The 21,832-nt window shown below is 38.9% G+C and overlaps 3 protein-coding genes across 3 annotated transcripts; 1 reads left to right on the forward strand and 2 right to left on the reverse strand.

Annotated features, from left to right (window-relative positions):
- Positions 1-596: 596 nt before the first annotated feature.
- LOC131488763 (olfactory receptor 4C3) lies at positions 597-1,505 on the forward strand. Its single transcript, XM_058690597.1, has one exon. The coding sequence runs from the start codon at positions 597-599 to the stop codon at positions 1,503-1,505; it is 909 nt and encodes a 302-aa protein (XP_058546580.1).
- A 7,084-nt stretch (positions 1,506-8,589) lies between these two features.
- Positions 8,590-9,525, reverse strand: LOC131488764 (olfactory receptor 4C45-like). The gene has a single exon (XM_058690598.1). It carries the CDS (start codon positions 9,508-9,510, stop codon positions 8,590-8,592), a length of 921 nt encoding a protein of 306 aa, XP_058546581.1. The 5' UTR covers positions 9,511-9,525.
- Positions 9,526-19,435: 9,910 nt separating this feature from the next.
- On the reverse strand, positions 19,436-20,380 carry LOC131488765 (olfactory receptor 4C5). Its single transcript, XM_058690599.1, has one exon. It carries the CDS (start codon positions 20,363-20,365, stop codon positions 19,436-19,438), a length of 930 nt encoding a protein of 309 aa, XP_058546582.1. The 5' UTR covers positions 20,366-20,380.
- Positions 20,381-21,832: the final 1,452 nt, after the last annotated feature.

The following is a 21,832-nucleotide window of genomic DNA, read 5'->3' on the forward strand; positions in this document are numbered from 1 at the left end:
CAGGGAAAGAACCAGGAAGTCGGGGAGGTCTTCAGCTGCAGCCAATCAGCTTGTCTCAGATTTGCTTCTGTTTTACATCAGTTTGTGTTGCCATCAGAAACACTGACAGAAAGTGTAGCAAGCTTCATTGAAAAGTTCAAGAAGAAAGACTGAATTCAAAGGATGTGGACTAAACATGCAGAGTTTTCAGGAGATCCTAAATGTTCATGGTTTTCTCAGGTGCCATTGCACCTATGTGGAACCATCCTGAAAATTGTCAGAGGCATACTCTAGCGGAAAATCAAGGTCTGCCAAATGTTCAGTTTTAGCAGTAATGAAACTAATATTTAGTTGTTTTCACGTAAGAACTTAGAAATCTACTGCCCAGTGATGCAAAAGTCAACAATAGACATATGCTCATATTTTGTGGTTAACAAAGTGAATTGATACAAAAATATTGGAATGGAAAGAGTTAAGAGGGACAAAGGGAAGCGAGTGTGTCTGAAGAAAATCTGGTAGCACCTTCCCCCACCCTGTAATTAGTTCTCTTATGGTTGTGTTTTTCTCTTGACTTTATAGGCAATACCGTACCTGCATTCTCATTGTCCTTGGGCTATATGGAAATGCCACACAATATCACAGAGTTTTTCATGCTGGGACTCTCACAGAAGCCAGAGATACAGAGAGTCCTCTTTGTGGTTTTTTTGATCATCTATGTGGTCACCGTGTGTGGCAACATGCTCATTGTGGTCACCATTACCTCCAGTCCCACCCTGGCTTCCCCCATGTATTTTTTCTTGGCCAATCTGTCCTTTATTGATACTTGTTATTCTTCCTCTATGGCCCCTAAACTCATTGCGGACTCCTTGTGTGAGGGGAGAGCCATCTCTTTTGAGGGTTGCATGGCTCAGCTCTTTGGGGCCCATTTCTTGGGAGGTGTTGAGATTATTCTGCTCACGGTCATGGCCTATGACCGCTACGTGGCCATCTGCGAGCCTCTGCACTACACGACCACCATGACCAAGCATCTCTGTGCCCTGCTGGTGGGGGTGGCTTGGCTGGGGGGCTTCCTGCATTCACTGGTTCAGCTCCTCCTGGTCCTTCAGCTGCCCTTCTGTGGGCCTAACGTGATCAATCACTTTGTCTGCGACCTGTACCCCTTGCTGGAGCTCGCCTGCACCGACACATATGTCATTGGCCTCCTGGTGGTGGCCAACAGTGGTGTGATCTGCCTGTTGAACTTCCTCATGCTGGCTGCCTCCTACATTGTCATCCTGCGTTCCTTGAGGTGCCACGGTGCCGAGGGGAGGCGCAAAGCCCTCTCCACCTGTGGGGCCCACTTCACTGTTGTTGCCCTGTTCTTTGTGCCTTGTGTATTTACTTATATGCGGCCATCGTCTACTTTGTCCATGGACAAAAACATGGCAGTATTTTATGGTATTCTGACACCTATGCTGAATCCACTCATTTATACCCTGAGAAATGAAGACGTAAAAAATGCCATGAGAAAGCTCTTCATTCAGTAAGAAACTACATGTATGTAATGAGTGGTAAAGCAGGAAGTAGAAATGACTTTATTTCTGTAAGTGTAACAAACCAAAACTCGTTTTGACTACTGAATATCACCTTATTCCGTTATGTCTATCTGTTCATCTTCATAGGCTTTTATGGTTTAGTCTTTTTACTTGAATTGCATAGTTTGGTTATAAAACAACGGTATAAGACATATGTGGCATGAATCATTATTATCCCTGTTTTAGAAATGAAGAAACTTTGTCTCTTGATGTGATTGGTTAATCAAGGTTATCTGGCTGTGAAGTACCTAAGCCAATACCCCAAATCGGTTGTTTTTGGTCCATCATTCAGCTCTTTCACTAGTGATCCATGGTATGTCATTCCAGTCTGTGTGATAATGGAGCTGTAGAAATGTGAGGCAAAATACAACGTAAGGCAAATAACTTCTTGCTTAGCTGTGGCTAGCAGTCTGTATGCATCCAGGCAGGCTTCTCTTCCTTCTTATCACCCTGTATGACATCCCTAGCATAGCTGCTGTTCTAAACGTTTTTTTTTTTTTTTTTTTTTTTTTTTTTTATTTATTTTTGGGACAGAGAGAGACAGAGCATGAACGGGGGAGGGGCAGAGAGAGAGGGAGACACAGAATCGGAAACAGGCTCCAGGCTCCGAGCCATCAGCCCAGAGCCTGACGCGGGGCTCGAACTCACGGACCGCGAGATCGTGACCTGGCTGAAGTCGGACGCTTAACCGACTGCGCCACCCAGGCGCCCCAGCATAGCTGCTGTTCTAGAAGACCTTCGCTCTGGAGACAGACCAACCTGAGTTTCTGTCCTATTTCCCGTGCTTACTTGTGGCACGACCTTGAGAAAGTGACATCAGAGCATCTAGCAGCCTCTGATGCCTGTCTTTAAAATAAAGACATAGATGATACATATCTAAAGTGTTACTGTGAGAATTAAATTAGAAAATCGATGTCAAATTCAGAATCCAGTTTCTGGCACATATTCCCACAACGTTTTATTTTATATGTTCCTCAACCTTTCCCTAATCTTCCATACAGAGGCTGCCTTCCTTCACTTTTCTATCTCTACTAGGTGTGAAAATAATGCTGTGCTTAGAGTAGATGACTTTGTTTTTGGCCAGTGATTATTTTTCCTAACTCCCTGTTTCAGATTCCAAGGGATGCTGGGGTTCTGGAATCTGAAATGTACATCCGTGTTTGCTCTGTTCTTTTCCTGGTTTTATGAACTCTGGTGAGACCCTTTCTCAGGCTTCATTATTTAAGAGTGTAGGCTCTCATAATTTCCAAAAAGCTTTTGTTTCACAGTATGTAATTCACCATGTTGCAACATACCCACTTTTTATGCTTGTACCAAAAAAGAAACTAGAAGTTAATATGAAAGTTTGTCTACTACAAGTATTCACAGTTAGTCTCCAAGAACTGATTCAGGAGCTCATTAGAAAATAGTTATTGCTTTACCCTCAAACCTCTATGTCTCACAAAAATAACAGTTGCCGAGTTCTTAGGGAAAATAAATGTTGCCTTCTTTCATTTTGTCTCATTCTGATAGTCTAGTTAAAAAATTAGGTATAAGGAGGGGTGCCTCGGTGGCTCAGGTCTGACTTCGGCTCAGGCCATGATTTCGTGGTTTGTGGGTTTGAGCCCCGCATTGGGTTCTATGCTGACAGCACAAAGCTCAGAGCCTGTTTCAGATTCTGTGTCTCCCTCTCTCTCTGCCCCTCTCCTGCTCATGCTCTCTCTCTCTCAACAATAAATAAATGTTAAAAAAAAATTAAAAAAACTAGGTATAACGAGACCTTGAATTTTATACCTATTCATTTCTGCTGTTAAGATAATAAAAGTATGATTGAGCCTGTATTCCAATTAGCTAATAAATATGAAACCATGGTGAGGGTCACTAAAAACAGCCTATTGTTTTCTCGAATTTGCCACAATTTTATCTCAAGGAGACTTTCTAGAAAAGCATACTTACTTCAGTTGAAATTTGATAAGCACCTTTTTGTACAATTACCAACTAGCATAATGAACTGATCCAAGTGCTCCCCCCACTTTTTTTAAATCCTTTGTTTTTATTGCCTGAGTCATGATTAATAATGGCCCAACCAACTTACAAGTGCTGCTTATTTTTGAAAACATTTCAACTTGCTAGAATAAATACATGAGTAAATATCACCAGAAGTTTTCTATATGATTTCAAAATTACTACTAATCTTGTTCACAAAGGTAGCGGTGTCTCCATCTTGGGGTCTATGATAAAACCTCTTTCTCCCCAAATACATATTTATTTTAAAATTCAGAATGTAGGAAAACAAAGGTGAACAATACACCCATGTGCACACACACACACACACGTGCATGTGTAAATCCACCTATAAGACATTACCCAGTGAGAGTTGCCATCAGTGTTTTGCTAGATATCCTGGTTATCAGCTTTTCCTCCTCCTCCTCCACCTCCTCCCTCCAGTCTTCTATTAACTTGGTTAAGCCTCTGCCATCCTAAAGGGTACCCTCTGGGGCTAAATGATTTCTTTGTTCACTTATAGGGCATCTTAAACAAACTTTTCGGATCCTTGGTTTCCATGTCCAAGAATAAGCATTTTAATCCTTAGTGTATGCCTTTGTGGAAGTACCATGTGTGTGAAGACCACAGCACCTGACAGGTTGATAGGCGTCTAATAAATGATGGTGCCCCCGCCAACGGGCAGCAGAAGAAGAAAGGCTGGAACTAGTTTAAGCTTCCAAATTTTAAGTACTGTTGAAAATATCCATGTGGCATCAAAACAGAACTGCATGTGAGATTTTATTCCACAGCTTATTGTTAGTACTGGCAAGCTACTTAAAAAAGTAGTATTTTGGGGGCGCCTGGGTGGCTCAGTCGGCTGAGCGTCATGACTTCGGCTCAGGTCATGATCTCAGAGTCTGTGAGTTCGAGCCCCGCATCGGGCTCTGTGCTGATGGCCCAGAGCCTGGAGCCTGCTTCCGATTCTGTGTCTCCCTCTCTCTCTGCCCCTTCCCTGCTCATGCTCTGTCTCTCTCTGTCTCAAAAATAAATAAAAACATTAAGAAAAAAAAAGTCGTATTTTGGGGCCCTTGGGTGGCTCAGTTGGTTGAGCGTTCACTCTTGATTTTGGCTCCAACCCATTGTTTCCTAACTCATGAAACAGGGAAATCAGGTCATGATCTCACGGTTTGTGAGTTCAAGACCTGCCACGGAGCCTGCTTGGGATTCTCTTTCACTCTCTCTCTCTCTCTCTCTCTCCCTCCCTTCCCCTGCTCTTGCAGACACACACTCTCTCTCTCTCTCTCTCAAAATAAACAAAATAAAAATAACAATCATAATAAAAAGTAAAAAGTAACAGGTAAAATTAATTAAAAAATAGTTTGTCACCTCTTGAACTTTCTTCCCTCAGTGAAGTTTTTCTTTTTTAATAGATGACAGCAGGATGAGTACATATTCATATCAAACATATTTACTATTTTTTATTTATTAGAGGAAAGTACTACTATATAAGCCACAAGCCACTCCGTTATGTACAGACTATTGCAGATGGAGGAAAAAATAATTGCAAAGAAATTTCCTGTTATGTGGGAATCAAAACACTCATGCGGTTACAAATTATTGACCAGTGCTTAGCTGGTTCTTTGTGGACTCGTACATTTTCAGCCTGGTCTATCTATGAAGGCAAGTCCACTTTCAAATGAGTTCAAACAATGGAGGCCAAATGGTTTCAAGAAGAAAATTCCAAATATTAGAATAAAAATTTTAGTTTGTTGTCTGGTTATGTTAAAGAGATACAAAATGGGTTTGGTAACACACAGAGGCTGTGGGTCAGACAGGCTTAGATATGAATTCTGATTCAAGCAAATTTTAGCTAATTGATCTTGAGCTATATAATTACCCTCTCCAACCCATTGCTTCCTAATTCATGAAACAGGGAAATCATTGCCGTTACTGGGCTAGAGTGAGAATTGAATAACAAAATGTGAATACAAAACGCTTTGCACCTAGTAAGCAGTCAAAATGGAAAAAGCTGTCACAATTATATACTAGAATTGTTCTATTGCTGTTCACACCATCCTGTGGGTAGGGTCACCATTGTGTTCAAATAATGAAATGTTTCAAACAGAGGTAAGTCCCACAATTTGAGGGCTAAAATAAATTAACGAAAGAAAGAAAGAATGGCAGAAATTTGTTGCCTCCAAAACATAAAATGGGTCCTTAGGTCAGGATGTTATTCACAGAAGGTGCTCAACAAACATAAGCTGTCATCACCATCATCCTCATGAGAATCGTTATCCTTATTTTTACTTGTTCCTATTCCACCCCATCTTTCTTGGGAATGACAGCTAGATCTTTAAAAGAGAAGTTTGACATTTTAAACATACCTATTGCTTGCATATATTTACAAGTTGGTCAGTCACAGGAAACTATGGCAAAACATCTGTTTTTTATAATTTACTATTGAAGAATAACTGAAATACAATGTTATATTAGTTTCAGGTATACAACAGGGATTCAACAGTTCTGTACATTACTCAGTGCTCACCACAGTAAGCGTGGTCACCATCTGTCATCATACAACAGTATTGCAATATTATTGATTATATTCCTATGCTGTACTTTTCATCCCCTTGACTTATTTATAACTGGAGGTTTGTACCTTTTATCCCCCGTACCTATATCACCCTTACCCCACCCATCTCCCTTCTGGAAACTATCACTTTGTTTTCTTAAGAGTCTGGTTGTTTTGGGGCACTTGGGTGGCTCAGTTGGTTAAGCGTCTGACTCTTGATTTCAGCTCTGGTCATGATCTCACAGTTTGTGGGTTTGAGCCCCGCATCAGGCTCTGCACTGGCAGTGAGGAGCCTGCTTGGGATTCCTTGTCTCCCTCTCTTTCTGCCCCTCTCTCACTCACGCATACTCTCTCTCAAAAATAAACAAATTTTTAAAAAAGAGTCTGCTTGTTTGTTTTGGAAAAACATTTTTTAAAGGCCTGCATATAGAGTGAGATCTGACCTGATATAAAGTTCTGAGAACATGAGAAATGTCAGCATCACACGATATTCGAATCCCTGATTGTGAAATCACCTTCTGAGGTCAAGTTTCTGAGCTCTTCCTTGGGCATCGCAAGCTCTGTACAGAGATAGGTCTGTTGGTCACTGCCGCTGGGCTCTCCCTTCTCCTTTTTTCAGAGCACAGTGTCCCTCATTAGTGAGAGCATTTGAAATAAGTTCTGCTCAGGCATCTCACAGTCACTCCAACCGGCTCCCCTATTTGTAACCGCAGAGATGTTTAAGGGCATTTTTATTCCAGAATAGGGAGTCGGTGGTGGGCTAGCTTCTAGTGTCCAGAGATCCACACAGGTCCCGTTAGTTTCCTTGCTGGGATGGTAACTCACCATTATGCTGTCCCTACTCATAAGTGGATGCCATTTATGACTTATTTTGAAGTAACGTGGGGCTGGGGTTGAAGTACAGATGTTTGGTCCTCCTGTGATCATGGTTGGTGAATGACAGTGGCAATGTTCTTGGGCTCTGGTGAGCAACTGTAGTTCCTGGCATACTTTCTGTGTTGGTGACATCTCTGAAGGCTGTAACCGTGTCTGAGCAATTTCACTGATTTTCAGCTGACTCTTTTTTTTTTTCAACCGAAATCATTTAATGCTTACAATTTAAGAAAGTATGTAATGTTTTTTGTCCATTTTACAGGCCAAAAAAATCAGTAGAGAGATGAAGTAACTTGCTTACATTTACAAGGCTAATTAACGCAGCAGATGAGATGAGAAATCAAGCCTATTTGATCTAAAGCTCTTAATCTTTGATTTCAAAGCATCTGACTATTTCTGAATCTCTCTTAGAATTTCATTATGTACATGTTATGAATTCTTTTCTATAATCTGGATCTGTGGTCATTGTTGTTCGGTTTCGCTACACAAAGTTGGTTCATATATCACTGATAATTTCCTGCCACAGCTGTTCAAAGTCATCGTTTCCTTTGTCCACATCTAAAACACAACTTTAGGGGAACCTGGGTGGCTCAGTCAGTTAAGTGTCTGACTTTGGCTCAGGTCATGATCTCAGAGTTCATGGGTTCGAGCCCCGCGTCGGGCTCTGTACTGACAGCTCAGAGCCTGGATCCTACTTCAGATTCTGTATCTCCCTCTTTCTCTTCCCTTCCTTCACTTGTGCTCTCTCTCAAAAATAAATAAACATTAAAAAAAACATGACTTTAATGTACAGGTAATTTCTGCCTTAACTCTACAGACTTGATCAATGATATTTCTTTTGCACCAGCCAACTTTTCCTCCAATTGTTTCTGCAGACAATTGTATATTACAGAAAATGGTGGCAATGTAATTTCTAAAAAGGTACTTTTGTGTGCCAGTATTCTCTTCTTGGGATTGTGATAAGTAAAGAGATTTTTATTGCTGTGATGAGAGAACATCTCTGAACCTCTTAAATTTACTACGATAAGAAAAAGTATACTTGGATGAAAGTACTTGAAGACTCCCTGCTGTTGAATACTTTCTTTCACATGCAGTTTCTTTTTGTCTTTTAAACTAAAACTTCATTCTAGCTGTAGCACTGGGTGTAAAGAGTGTTCAGGACTATTGACGCTGATCTGTTTCACACCTCCAATCAGGGCAACATTATGACTTCTGTGGCCTGCTGGTAATTTTGTCCTCATGATCCCTCCTCCTCCATTAAAAATATTAAAATATAAAATATTTTATAACTGCATATAAAAATATTTTATAACTGCATTGATATAAAGATGGCTATAGTCCAAGTTGGATTTGGATTGCATTCATTGTTTTCTTATTTTAAAAGAAATTAAACATTTCAAGGGCTCCTAAAATTATTGTAGGCCCTAGGCACCGTGCCTACTGTGTCTTAATGGGTATGTCGACCCTGCCCAGGACGTACGTGCTCCTGAAGAAATCTGATCCAGGCAGCAAAATTGACTGCCCCGAGTTTGATCAGGGGAATAAATCTCTATTTATTTAAGAAAGGGAATAAATGTCTATAAATCACCACTAGATATTTTTAGGTAAAGACTCTAATCACAAAATTCATTTATCACTGTTTTTCATTATTTGCCCCCAGAGTTTCTTCATGACATTTTTCACTTCTGCATTTCTGAGGGTGTAGATTAAAGGGTTCAGCATGGGAGTGACTATCGTACAAAACACAGTCACAGCTTTGTCAGAGGGGAAGGAGGTCATGGGTCTCAGGTACAGGAATGAACAAGGTACAAAGAATAAGATGACAACGGTGACATGAGAGGCACAGGTAGACAGGGCTTTGCGACGCCCTTCAGAGCTATGAGTCCTCAGTGAGTGCAGGATGACAACATAAGAAGCAACCAGCATAGAAAAAATGAGCAAACACAGTGATCCACTGTTGGCAGCAATCAGGGGCCCCAAAGTGCGAGTGTCTGTACAGGCTAGCTCCAGGAGAGGTATTAAATCACACATAAAATGGTCAATAACATTGGGGCCACAGAATGGTAACTGGACCATGAACAAAATCTGGATTCCTCCATGAAGAAAGCCTAAAATCCCAGCCATTCCCACGAAGAAACCACAGACAGGTCGGCTCATGATGGTCATGTAATGCAAGGGCTTACAGATGGCTACATAGCGGTCATAGGCCATGACAATTAACAAGATGATCTCAGCTCCAGCGAAGAAATGTTCTGCAAAGAGCTGAGTCATGCAGCCATTGAAGGAGATGGTGTTCTTCTCAGAGATCAGGTCATAGATCATTTTGGGTGCTATGGAAGAAGAGTAGAAACCATCTATAATAGACAAGTAGGACAGGAAAAAGTACATGGGAGAACCCAGGGCTGGGCTGATGAAGATGGTGACGGAGATGAGCAGGTTACCTGCCAGTGTGATCAAGTAGGTGATTAACAACATAGCAAACGAGAATTTCTGCAGTTCTGGATTCTGGGTCAAGCCCAGCAAAATGAATTCTGTTACATTGCTCATCCTTTCCACGGATTCAGCTTGGGTTGTGAGCACATGGTCCATCTGGAGAGATCACAGAATTTCTGAGTAATATTTTTCATTCAACACTAAAAGTTTCCATCACCTCTGTAGTCCTGGCCTCTGGGATTGATGGAACCACAGCTTCCACTCACCTCTGCCACTTTGGAGACAGTTATAAAGAAGACTAGAAAGAGGTTAGATTTCTCTTATTCATATAAATTGAATATTAACAATATGTTACAAACACCAGAATAAAAGCAAAGTGTTAATATGTATGTTGACTTATGATGGACTTCCAAACTCTCTTTCTGGCTCTAAACCCTCACAGGTGGCTTTCTTTCGCTGTTTTTGGGACAAAGTTTGTCAATAACAATGGTTTTGAAGTTATATTTGCCCACTGGCACGAATATTTATAGATATATGGACACAATATTCTTTAAAAAGTCAACTGTATATCAGATAGGAAAGTGCCAAGCCTTACTATATCTATACCAGCAGTGTTCTTTGAGGTATGATTCCTTTCTGCCAAATGAATGCACGTACACACAGAGAGCTGCAGATGGGGTTTTCCCTCTTCAAAATGCCAAGGAACTGTCTTCATAACAGCTCATTGAGCAGCATTTACTCAGTAGCCCTGGATGTTGTGTCTGGCTCCAAATGGCTCTTACACAGTGACTCTTCCCACATCTTTGGATATAAATATACAATTGGTACAAAGTTCCCTTAAAAGTTCTCAATATTTCTTAAATGGATTTTCTGTGTAACTGGTCTTTCATTACATGAAGAATGAGGCTCTGGATTAGATATATAATACCACTCACATTTTACAAATGGAATTAGATGAGTCATAAAGTTTCCCTGGATTTCCTATTGATGAGACAGAAATGTTAAGGTCGTCTAAGATAATACAATTTTTTTCTTTTGGCGTAAGTTTAATCAATTAAGATAAATTTGAGATTTTCATTGCTAATTGGTGGAAAAAGTGGAATATGTACAAGAATATATTCTTTTTTTTTAATGATCTGTACATGGATTTTTAAAAGTGATTACATGTTACAAAAGATCACAGGATATCTTATTCCTTCTCCCCCTCTTTTTCTCCTTTCTCAAATCCCTGCCAAAAAGCATAACAACATATTTTTCCTCAAAACTTTCTGGACACAGAAATCAGCATCATGATCATTCAGCTTCAATAAAGGTGAGGAAGGATATCTTTACCTTTAGTTTTACAGAACGCTGTCTCTTTAGTTGTTTCTTCTCTACCCATGGCTCCTATAGGTGGTAACTATGTGCTTAATCATTCTTAATTTAATTCACAAATTCTAACTTCAATGTGGCAACATGGAAGTCATGAAAAGGGGAAACAATTTCAAATAATCACATATAAAACCTACCGAAGCAATCTATTTCTACATACACGTTGACCACAATGTTGTTTCAGTGACCTTAAGAGTTCTCAAAAGCGTCTTGTCTGACAGCATTACAGATCGTGTTTTCTACTGCTATTTTCATATCATCAAGCTCAAATTCATTTTTAGAGAATAAGATTACCTTCACTTCAAAGAATCTAATTGTAAAACCTATTCAGTGAAAATAATTTGGCTTAATTAAGTTAACTCTTACAATTTGGGGAAAAAGATTTAGTTATTACTGACCTGGATCTAGTTGATTGTGAATTCCAGTTTTTAGATTGAACTCAGTCATTGTTTTCTTCCCCTGGGGGCATAGCCCCCCAGCTGCAAATACACTCTATAAACTAACAAGTGGGACACTGGAATTCTCTCTCTAGACAGCTCTTCCAGTCTTGGACATTTTCATTTATTTTCGTTCCCATTATCAATCTGAATTTACTCAGAAAATGAGCTGTTTGAGTTAGGAAACTGCAGTGGCTCTAGATTTAATTTCTATTCACTTTCTTGGCCTCCTGTGGAAGTATAAACACATCTCCAAAATACGTAAGTTTTTCAGATCTCAGAACTGTATTCAATCTATAATAAAAACAATGGGAACAATGAAAAATTCTTCAAATCAGAAAAAGCGAGTGTATGAAACTATAAAATGTAGAAGTGCATCAGATCCAGTTGATTGGATGTTGTTTTTTCCCCCAAATCCTGCCAAATTTATGTTCAAGAAGTCCATGAACAGTGTGGTGAGAATTCCTTCTATTCCTGATTTAAGCCCTCCTTTTAACCCTAAGTGTGGGAACAGTGTCTCCCATATAAACCTTAAGTCTGTTAGTGAACGTGCTTGGCTATTGTCATTTACTTAAATCTCCTGTAATTCTTCATCGACTCTAGAGAAATATTTAAATAGACATTCACAACGGGCAGGGTTTGGTAAGGCATTGACCTCTCAAGTCCTCAGAGGATTCGTAATTGGTCCTGTTGGAATTTTTGCTGGAAGCAAAGCATCCACAAACATCATTAGAGGCCAGTTTATTTTGGTATTTTTGTTTTATTTTTTCTCCAACTCTTTGTTTAAATTCTAGTTAGTTAACATACAGCGCAGTATTGGTTTCGGGAGTAGAATCCAGTGATTTATCACATATAACACCCAGTGCTCATCATAACAAGTGCCCTCCTTAATACACATCACCCATCAAGCCCATCCTCCACCCACCTCCCTCCAGCAAGTCTCAGTTTGTTCTCTCATTTTCGATCTTTAAGGGTCTCTCACAGTTTGTTTACCTCTCTTCCCCCCACCACCATATGTTCATCTGTTTCTTAAAGTCCACAGATGAGTGAAATCATATGGTATCTTTCTTTCTCTGACTTACTAACTTCGCTCAGCATAATACACTCTAGTTCCCTCTACACCGCCGCAAATGGCAAGGTTTCATTCTTTTTGACGGCTGAGTAATACTCCATTATATATATGTGTGTGTGTGTGTGTGTGTGTGTGTGTGTGTGTGTATTTGTGTGTGTTTATATATATATTTGTGTGTGGGGCGCCTGGGTGGCTCAGTTGGTTAAGCGTCTGACTTCGGCTCAGGTCGTGATCTCCCGGTCCGTGAGTTTGAGCCCCGAGTCGAGCTCTGTGCTGACAGCGCAGAGCCTGGAGCCTGTTTCAGATTCTGTGTCTCCCTCTCTCTCTGCCCCTTCCCCGTTCATGCTCTGTCTCTCTCTGTCGCAAAAATAAATAAACGTTAAAAAAAAATATATATATATTTGTGTGTGTGTATATATATATATATATATATATATATACACACACACACACACACACACATATATGTATATATATATAGTGTATATATATGCCATATCTTCTTTATCCACTCATCAGTTGATGGACATTTGGGCTCTATCCATAGCTTTGCTATTGTTGATAATGCTGCTATAACCATAGTGTTTCTGGCTGTAGTTTAGGACGAGAGTGATAAGGTAAGTTGGAAAGCTTCATGATAAAACTTTGTTGTTCATTTTGATATTGGTGAGCCTGGCACAGGATAGGGGATGGTTTTGGGCACAGGCCGGAGTTCAGAGAATGGATTTCTCTCTGAAAACCTGACTGTTCTAACTAATATGGTCGTCCTAACAATGGAAATACCAATTTTCAAGGTTATGTGCCATGTTACCCTGGGCAACTGTGCCATTTTTAATTCTCAGCCACCAAAGATTGGGTAAAGATTGTCATGATGAGTTCAGGGGAATATAGCTTTTCTCTCTACCCCACACAGAAGGAATTGTGGAGATTTACAGTAAAGTATAGTGCCTCCACATGGTAGCCATTGAAAAAAATCACACTTAGCCAAACATTATGTATAAAGACATTCAGAAGTAAAGGTTAGAAACACTATAAAAAGGAGGCTCCGCTCTAATCTGTCCCTCAGCTTCTGAGGTGTTGAAGAGTTGGCTGAAATCCTGCACAGAATCACCTTTTAAAAAAATCAACCTTTACCTTCAAAGCAAGCTGATGTGCTCCTGAAGTCCAGAACCAAAGAGGGAAGCAGTGCCTTTAGCTCTGTCCTCAGCAGCTACTTTTGTTCCTTTGTTTCCTGCCAACCTCACTCACAGTCTGTCCCTCTCCCTTGTTTTATTTTAATTGTGGTAAAATATACATAATATAAAAGTTGCCATTTTAACCATTTTCAAATGTACAGTTCAGTGGCAGTAAGTACATTCACACTGTTGTGCAAACATCGCCATCAACCATCTCCAGAACTTTTTCGTCTTCCCACACTAAAAATCCATCTCCATTGATCAATCACTGCTCATTTCTTCCTTCCCTCAGCCCCTGGAAAAACGCTGTCTGCTTTCTGCTTCTATGAGTTGAACTATTTTAGATATTTCATGTAAATGGAATTAGGCAGTGTTCTATCACTGGTTTATTTTACTTAGACTAATAACCTCAAGTTTCATCCTCAAGTTTCATTTGTCACAAATGACAGACTTTTGTTCCTTTTTAAGGCTGAAGAGTATTGTATGCAGTATATCTATACTACATTTCTTTTTTTTAAAGCATTGCCTCTGTTGATGGACATTTAGGTTGTTTCCACATCTTAGCTATTGTGAACAATGCTGAAATGGATGTTGGGGTGCAAATAATTTCTTGAGATCCTGATTTCAGTATTTTTGGATAAATACCCAGAAGTGGGATTGCTGGATTATATGGTATTCTATTTTTAATTTTGTGAGAAACCTCCATACTGTTTTCTATAGTGACTCTGGCAATTTATATTCCTGTCAGCGAACAGAGGTTTTCTTTTCTTCATATCCTTGCCAACACTTGTTATCTCTCTTGTCTTTTTGACAATAGCCATTTTAACAGGTGTGAAATGATATATCATTGTGATTTTGATTTGCTTTTCCCTGATGGTTAGTAATGTTGAGCATCTTTTCATTTGCTTATTGGCCATTTTTACAAATTCTTTGTGGTAATGTATATTCAAGTTCTTTGCCTTTTTAAAAATTGGGATATTTTTGCTATTGAGTTGTACAAATTCTTTGTATATATTTGACATTAACCCCTTATTAAATATATGGTTTGCAAATATTTTTTCCCTTATGTGGGTTGCCTTTTTACTTTTTTGTTTCCTTTGTTGTACAGAAGATTTTTAGTCTGCTGTGGTCCCATTTGTCTATTTTTTGCCCTTGTTGTCTGTTCTTTTGGTGTCATACCCAATAAATCATTGCCCATCCCATGTTACAAAGATTTTCTGCTGTGTTTTCTTCTAAGAGTTTTATAGTTTTCGGTCTTTTGTTTTAAGTCCATTTTGAGCTGACTTTTGTGAAGGTGTAAGATAAAGATTCAATTTCATTCTTTTGAAAGTGGTTATCCAGTTTCCCCATCACCATTTATTAGGAAACCTATTCTTCCCCCATTGTGTATTCTTGGCACCCATGTCAAAGATCAGTTGACCATGTGTATATGGATGGGTTTATTTGTAGGTTCTCTATTCTATTCCATTGGTCTATATGTCTTTATGCCAGTACCATACTATTTTAATTACTATAGCTTTGTAATATAGTTTGTAATCAGGAAGTGTTGTGCTTCCGGCTTTGTTCTTCTTCTTTCTTTGTCTACTGTGGTTCCATATGAATTTTAAGATTGTTTTCTCTATTTCTGTGAAAAATTCCATTGGGATTTTGATAGAGATTGCACCAATGCTTGATTGCTTTGGGTAGTATGGCATTTTGATGACACTGAATCTTATAATCCATGAACACAGGATGTCTTTCTGCTTATTTGCCTTTTTTTTTTGTTTTTATTTTCTTTTGTAAATGTTTTGTGGTTTTCAGTTTACAAATTTTAATCTTTTTAGTTAAGTTTATTCCCAAGTATTTTATTCTTTTTGATACATTTGTAAATGGAACTGTCTTTTTTTGTTTTGTTTTGTTTTGTTTTTTAGTTTCCTTTTTGGATAATTCATTCTTAGTTTATAGAAACAACTGATTTTTGTATGTTGATTTCATATTCTGAGACTTTATTGAGTTTGTTAAATAGTTCTAACAGTTTTTGAGTGTGTGTGTGTGTGTGTGTGTGTGTAATACTTAGGCTTTTCTACATGTAAGATCATGTCATCTAAAATTAGAAATAATTTTACTTCTTCCTTTCCAATTTGGATACCTTCTATTTCTTTTTCTTTCCTAATTGCTCTGGCTAGGACTTTCAGTATTATGTTGAATAAAATTGGTGAGAGGGAGTCCTTTTTTGTTCCCAGTGTTAGAGGAAAATCTTTTAGTTGTTCACTTGTTGAAGAAAGAAGTTGTTCACTTGTTGAGTATGATGTTTCCTGTGGGCTTGTCATATATAGCCTTTATTATGTTGAGATAATTTCTTTTTAATCTTGGTTTATTGAGACTTTTATAATAAAAGGGGATTAATTTTGTCAGATGCTTTTTTTTTTTGCATCTGTTAACATGATCATATAATTTTTATCCTTCATTCTGTTAATGTGGTGTGTGTCATTGATTGATTCTTGCACGCTGAATCATTCTTGCATTCCAGGAATAAACCCCATTTGGTTATAGTATATGGTTTCTTTAATGTGCTTTTGAATTCAGTTTGCTAGTATTTGTTTAAGATTTTTGCATTTATGTTCATCAGGGATATTGCCTATAGTTTACTTTTCTTGTGGTATCTTTGGCTTTGGTAACAGAGTAAATCTGGCTTTATAAAACAAGTATAGACATGTTTTTGGGGTGTCTGGGTGGCTCAGTCAGTTAAGTGTCCAACTCTTGATTTTGGCTCAGGTCATGAGCTCATGATTTGTGGGTTCGAGCCCCACTTAAGGCTCTGCACTCAGTGCAGAGCTTGTTTGGGATCCAGTCTCTCTCTCTGTCTCTCTCTCTGCCCTCCCCTGCTTGTGTGTGCATGTGCACTCTCTCTCTCTCTCAAAATAAATAAGTAAATGTAAAAATTAGAAGTGTTTTTTCCTTTTCAAATTTTTGGAAGTATTTCAGGATTGGCATTTATTCTTCTTTAAATGTTGATTGTAGATTTCATCAGTGAAGCCCTCTGTTTTGGGGCTTTTTTTTTTTCCTTAGGAGGTTTCTAATTATGGATTTGTTTTCCTTGCTCACTATTTGTCTGGTCAATTTACCTATTTCTTTATGCTTTAGATTTGGTAGATTGTATGTTCCCAGAATTTATATATTTCTTCTAGGTTATCCAATTTATTAGTGTATAACTATTTGTATGAGTCTTTTATAATTCTTTTATTTCTGTGACATGAGTTCTAATGTTCCCTCTTTCATTTCAGATTTTATTTATTTGAATTTTTTCTCAGTCTGGCTAAAGTTTGTCAATTTTGTTTTGCTTTAAAAAAACCAAATCTTAGTTTCATTGATTTTTTCTATTGTTTTTCTAGTCTTTATTTAATTTATTTCTGCTGTAATCTTATTTATTCCTTCCTTTGCTAATTTTGGGCTCAGTTATTCTTCTTTTTCTCATTTCTTGAAGTATAATGTTAAATTGCTTATTTGAGATCTTTTTATTTTTTTTTATTTATTTATTTAAAAAAATTTTTTTTTTTCAACGTTTTTAATTTATTTTTGGGACAGAGAGAGACAGAGCATGAACGGGGGAGGGGCAGAGAGAGAGGGAGACACAGAATCGGAAACAGGCTCCAGGCTCCGAGCCATCAGCCCAGAGCCTGACGCGGGGCTCGAACTCACGGACCGCGAGATCGTGACCTGGCTGAAGTCGGACGCTTAACCGACTGCGCCACCCAGGCGCCCCGAGATCTTTTTAAATGTAGGTGTTCATTGCTATAAAGTTCCCTTTTAGTGTTGCTTTTGCTGCATCCCATAGGTTTTGGTGTGTAGTTAAAAATTTTTGTTTTGAAATGTTTCTGAATCCTCTTTTGGTTTCTTCTTTGACCCATAGGTTGTACATAAATATGTTGTTTAATTTCCATGTATTTGCAAATTTTCCAGTTTTCTTTCTGCTTTTGATATCTAGTGTTACTTCATTGTGTTCAGAAAAGACACTTTGTATGATTTCAATATTCTTAAGTTTTTCAAGACTTGTTTTGTGACCTAATATATGATCTAGGCTGCATAATCTTCCATGTGCACTTGAGAAGAATGTATATTCTACTGCTATTGGATGCAGTGTTCTATATGTCAGTTAGATCTATTTTGTTAATAGTGATGTTCATATCCACTGTGTTCTTATTGATTTTCTGTCTATATGTTCTATCCATCATTGAAAGTGGAATATTGAGGTCTCTTACTATTATTTTATTGTCTATTTCTGTCTTTAGATCTGTCGATATTTGCTTAATACATTTAAGTACTCCGATGTTGGGTGAAATCTATCTATCTATCTATATAGATAGATATATTTCTAATTATTATATCTTCCTGGTAAATTGGCCCTTTATCATTATATAAAGTCCTTCCTTACGAGTTTGTGTTTTAAAGTCTATTTTTTTCTTTTTTTTTTAAAAATTTTTTTTTTCAACATTTTTTATTTATTTTTGGGACAGAGAGAGACAGAGCATGAACGGGGGAGGGGCAGAGAGAGAGGGAGACACAGAATCGGAAACAGGCTCCAGGCTCCGAGCCATCAGCCCAGAGCCTGACGCGGGGCTCGAACTCACGGACCGCGAGATCGTGACCTGGCTGAAGTCGGACGCTTAACCGACTGTGCCACCCAGGCGCCCCGAAAGTCTATTTTTTTCTGACATAAGTATAGTCCCTGCCCTCTTTAGGTTGACATTTGAATGGAGTATCTTTTTCCATCACTTCACTTTGAACCTACGTGGTCCTTAAATCTTAAGTGAGTCTCTTGTAGACAGCGTATAGCTGGATTAAAAAAAAAAAACATCTAATCACTCTATGTCTTTTGATTGGGGAGTTTAACCCATTTACATATAAAGTAATTATTTATAGGTAAGGACTTATTCTTGCCATCCTGTTTTGTGTCTTATAGTTCTTTCCCTCTTTTTCTTTTTTACTGCCTTCCTTTGTATTTTGTTGATTTTTTGATGTTGATGCTTTGATGATTTTCTCTTTTCTTTTGCAGGGCTTTTGTCCTGGGCCAGAGCTGGATCTCCTTTTATTTGAATTCTTTCTCTTAGAATGGCACTGTGTCTGTATCTCAAATTACTTCCCATTGCACTGGTCTGCAGTTAGCCTGAAGGTTGCCATTCAAATTTGAATGTACAGACTTTCTGTCTTAATCCAATTACTCAGTTATTATTAACTCCTTTTTGTATCAGATACTTATGTTCCTATTAGCTAAGGCATAAATCCGTACGTCTTAGACCGAAAAAAACACTCCACCGATTACCTTCTGCCTGGGAATCATGTGCGAAATTGCTCTATGGCTGTACCTCGCAGAATTTTATATCCCTTTTTGTCTTTAGTCAGAGAAAATAATTTATTCTAAGAGGAGCCCAAATCATAATGTAAATGGTACCTCTGGAATTGCACAACAGGGCAGCATTAATTTGGGGATGAGTCCTGCTTTGATAACTCTCTTGTTCCTCAAAACCTGTTCATTTCTGGTTGATCTTTATTTCTTGTGATAATGAGTCTACTTTGGCTATGTGGTTGGGATTGAAACTATGTTGCTGAAAGAATTATTTTCAGCAAAATAATTAGCCATTAGGCTTTTTGTTTAAATATTTTAATTGTCCTATTGGCTATATAATCTGTACCCAAAGCTTTACAGAGAATTGTTCCACTGAATACATAAACTCCGAGATTTTCTATACATTGTGACATTTTTATGTTGTTCAGCAGTGTCCCTTTGATCAATAATTTGTTAATGCAGAGAGGTTTCTAAATGGAGGAGACTTTCGTCATCATTTAATTCAATATTGCAATTTTATGAAAGAAGAACCATTAAAGATTAGAGAAAACAAGGGGAGCAAAATATACGTAAGCTCGTATATTTTGATTTCAAGACCATTATCCTTTCTATTAGTCATACTTGTTCTTAATATATGAATAAATTTTGTTTTTTCCCTTCTCTAGTCACATGAATTGTTACCCAAGGTTACCGTATGGCTCCAGAGTTTCCTCATGGCGTTTTTTACCTCTGAATTTCTGAGGGTGTAGATTAAAGGGTTTAACATAGGTGTTATCATAGTATAAAACACAGCCGCTGTTTTGTCAATGGGGAAGGTGATCATGGGCCGCAGGTACACAAATATACAGGGTACAAAGAACAGGACGACTACAGTAACATGGGAAGCACAGGTGGAGAGAGCCTTACGCTGTCCTTCAGGGCTGTGGGTTCTCAGGGAGTAAAGGATGAGGAGGTAGGAGGTGATAAGAATAGAAAAAATGAGCAGACACATCAGCCCGCTGTTGGCGGCAACAAGAAGTCCAAAGATGTGGGTGTCGGAGCAGGAGAGTTTCAGCAGAGGAAAAAGGTCACAGATGAAATGGTCAATGACGTTGGGGCCACAGAAGGGCAACCAGACTATAAAAAGAATTTGAATCAGAGCGTGAAGAAATCCCCCGGCCCAGGCCGTGGCCACCAGGAGGCCACACGCTCGCCTGTTCATTGTGATCGTGTAGTGCAGGGGCTTGCAGATGGCCACGTAGCGGTCATAAGCCATGACCGTGAGCAGGATGATCTCGACTCCCCCAAAGAAGTGCTCTGCAAAGAGCTGAGTCATGCACCCACCGAAGGAGATAGTTTTCTTTGCGGCGAGTAAGTCAAATATCATTTTGGGAGCCATGGCAGAAGAGCAGCAGCTGTCTATGAAGGACAAGAAAGACAGAAAAAAATACATGGGGGAGCCCAGGGCTCGGCTGGTGGTGATTGTCACGACAATGAGTAGGTTGCCTGCCATGGTGAGAAAGTAGATGACTATAAACACAGCGAACAAGAGTTTCTGTGCATCTGGGTTCTGTGTCAGGCCAAGCAGGATGAATTCCGTCATGTTGTGCATTCGCCCCCGTGAATCTACGTCGGCGTCTGGATGATTGATCTGTCTGTAAATAGCACAGGGACTGCAATTGTGGCAGATACATTTTGACCAAGCAAATCATTTCTTTCAGGAGTGTTTTCTGTCAGACTGATGGAAACCCCAAGCAGATGAACTCAGATTTAAAGTTGGACCTTATTGCCAGTTACCTAAGGAACACGTAGCCTCTTCACCCTCTCACCTACACAGACACACACACACTTGGGCCCACACATTCAAGGATACACTCGTCCACTTTCACAAGTACGCTTTTATGACTGCAGGCCCCTTCCTGTAATTGTACATGGGCGGATATTCCCTGAACGACTGCCATAGTATTTTCTCCCACAGAAAAACAGGAATGAAAGGAGGGCCTGTGAGGAGCAGGAGGCTTGAATTCACGAGAGGCTGCTGCCCTGTGTCTTTTCTCTTGCCACCTGTGCTGATGAGGCTGAGTGGCAGTTTCTGTTTGGTTTTTTTTTTTTAATTTTTTTTTTAACGTTTATTTATTTTTGAGACAGAGACAGAGCATGAACAGGGGAGGGGCAGAGAGAGAGGGAGACACAGAATCCGAAACGGGCTCCAGGCTCTGAGCGGTCAGCCCAGAGCCCCACGCGGGGCTCGAACTCACGGATAGTGAGATCGCGACCTGAGCCGAAGTCGGCCGCTTCACCGACGGAGCCACCCAGGCGCCCCTGTTTGGTACTTTTAACTTGTTTCAGGTCGACTAGAAAACATCAGGCAAATTCAATCTGAAATTAAGAATGATGTAGTGACATCTCAGAAAAAAAAAAACAAAACAACTGAACTCAGTCAATGTTTGAGGCTTCGGGAAGATTTGTGGCAGTTAGGTTTGTGAGCTTATATTACTTTGAAACTGAATTGTCTAAGAATATCATCAAACCGGAAAAAGGAAGAATATCCTGAAGAGGATGAAGCAGATTTATTTGAAACCGTGGAATTCACTGGAGAATTTATGTTCAGTTTTCAAGGATATTTTGCATATAAAAACTGTGTTTAAAGAAGACCATGAAAAATTCTCTGGATGCAGCAAACATATTTTAAAGGTGAGGAAGCAAAAGCACCATAATTTGTTGGGCAGAGTACGTTTGTTATAGTCACGTAGACTAGTTTTTTGTTCCGCTTTCGCGGATTAGCTGCCATGTAATGGTATGTACACACCATAGTCTTACTGCGTCTAGACGTTCTCATATATAAAATAGGAAAAATAATGAATAACATAGAGGAATTGAAAAATATCATTATTATGTAGACCAAAGTTTTATCCCAAAGGGAAAACACACAGCTTTCCACACAATCCAAATCTTGAAAGGAGAATAAAAATGAATCATTATTCTTATCCTTGAAAGATTTGATTGTTATAATATTAAGAAAGAACATAAACGAAGAGAAAAATGAATGAAATATTCAAGAAGTTAAAAAATAACCAAT

Source organism: Neofelis nebulosa, chromosome 10 (genome assembly GCF_028018385.1).
Source record: "Neofelis nebulosa isolate mNeoNeb1 chromosome 10, mNeoNeb1.pri, whole genome shotgun sequence".
Classification (NCBI taxonomy): domain Eukaryota; kingdom Metazoa; phylum Chordata; class Mammalia; order Carnivora; family Felidae; genus Neofelis; species Neofelis nebulosa.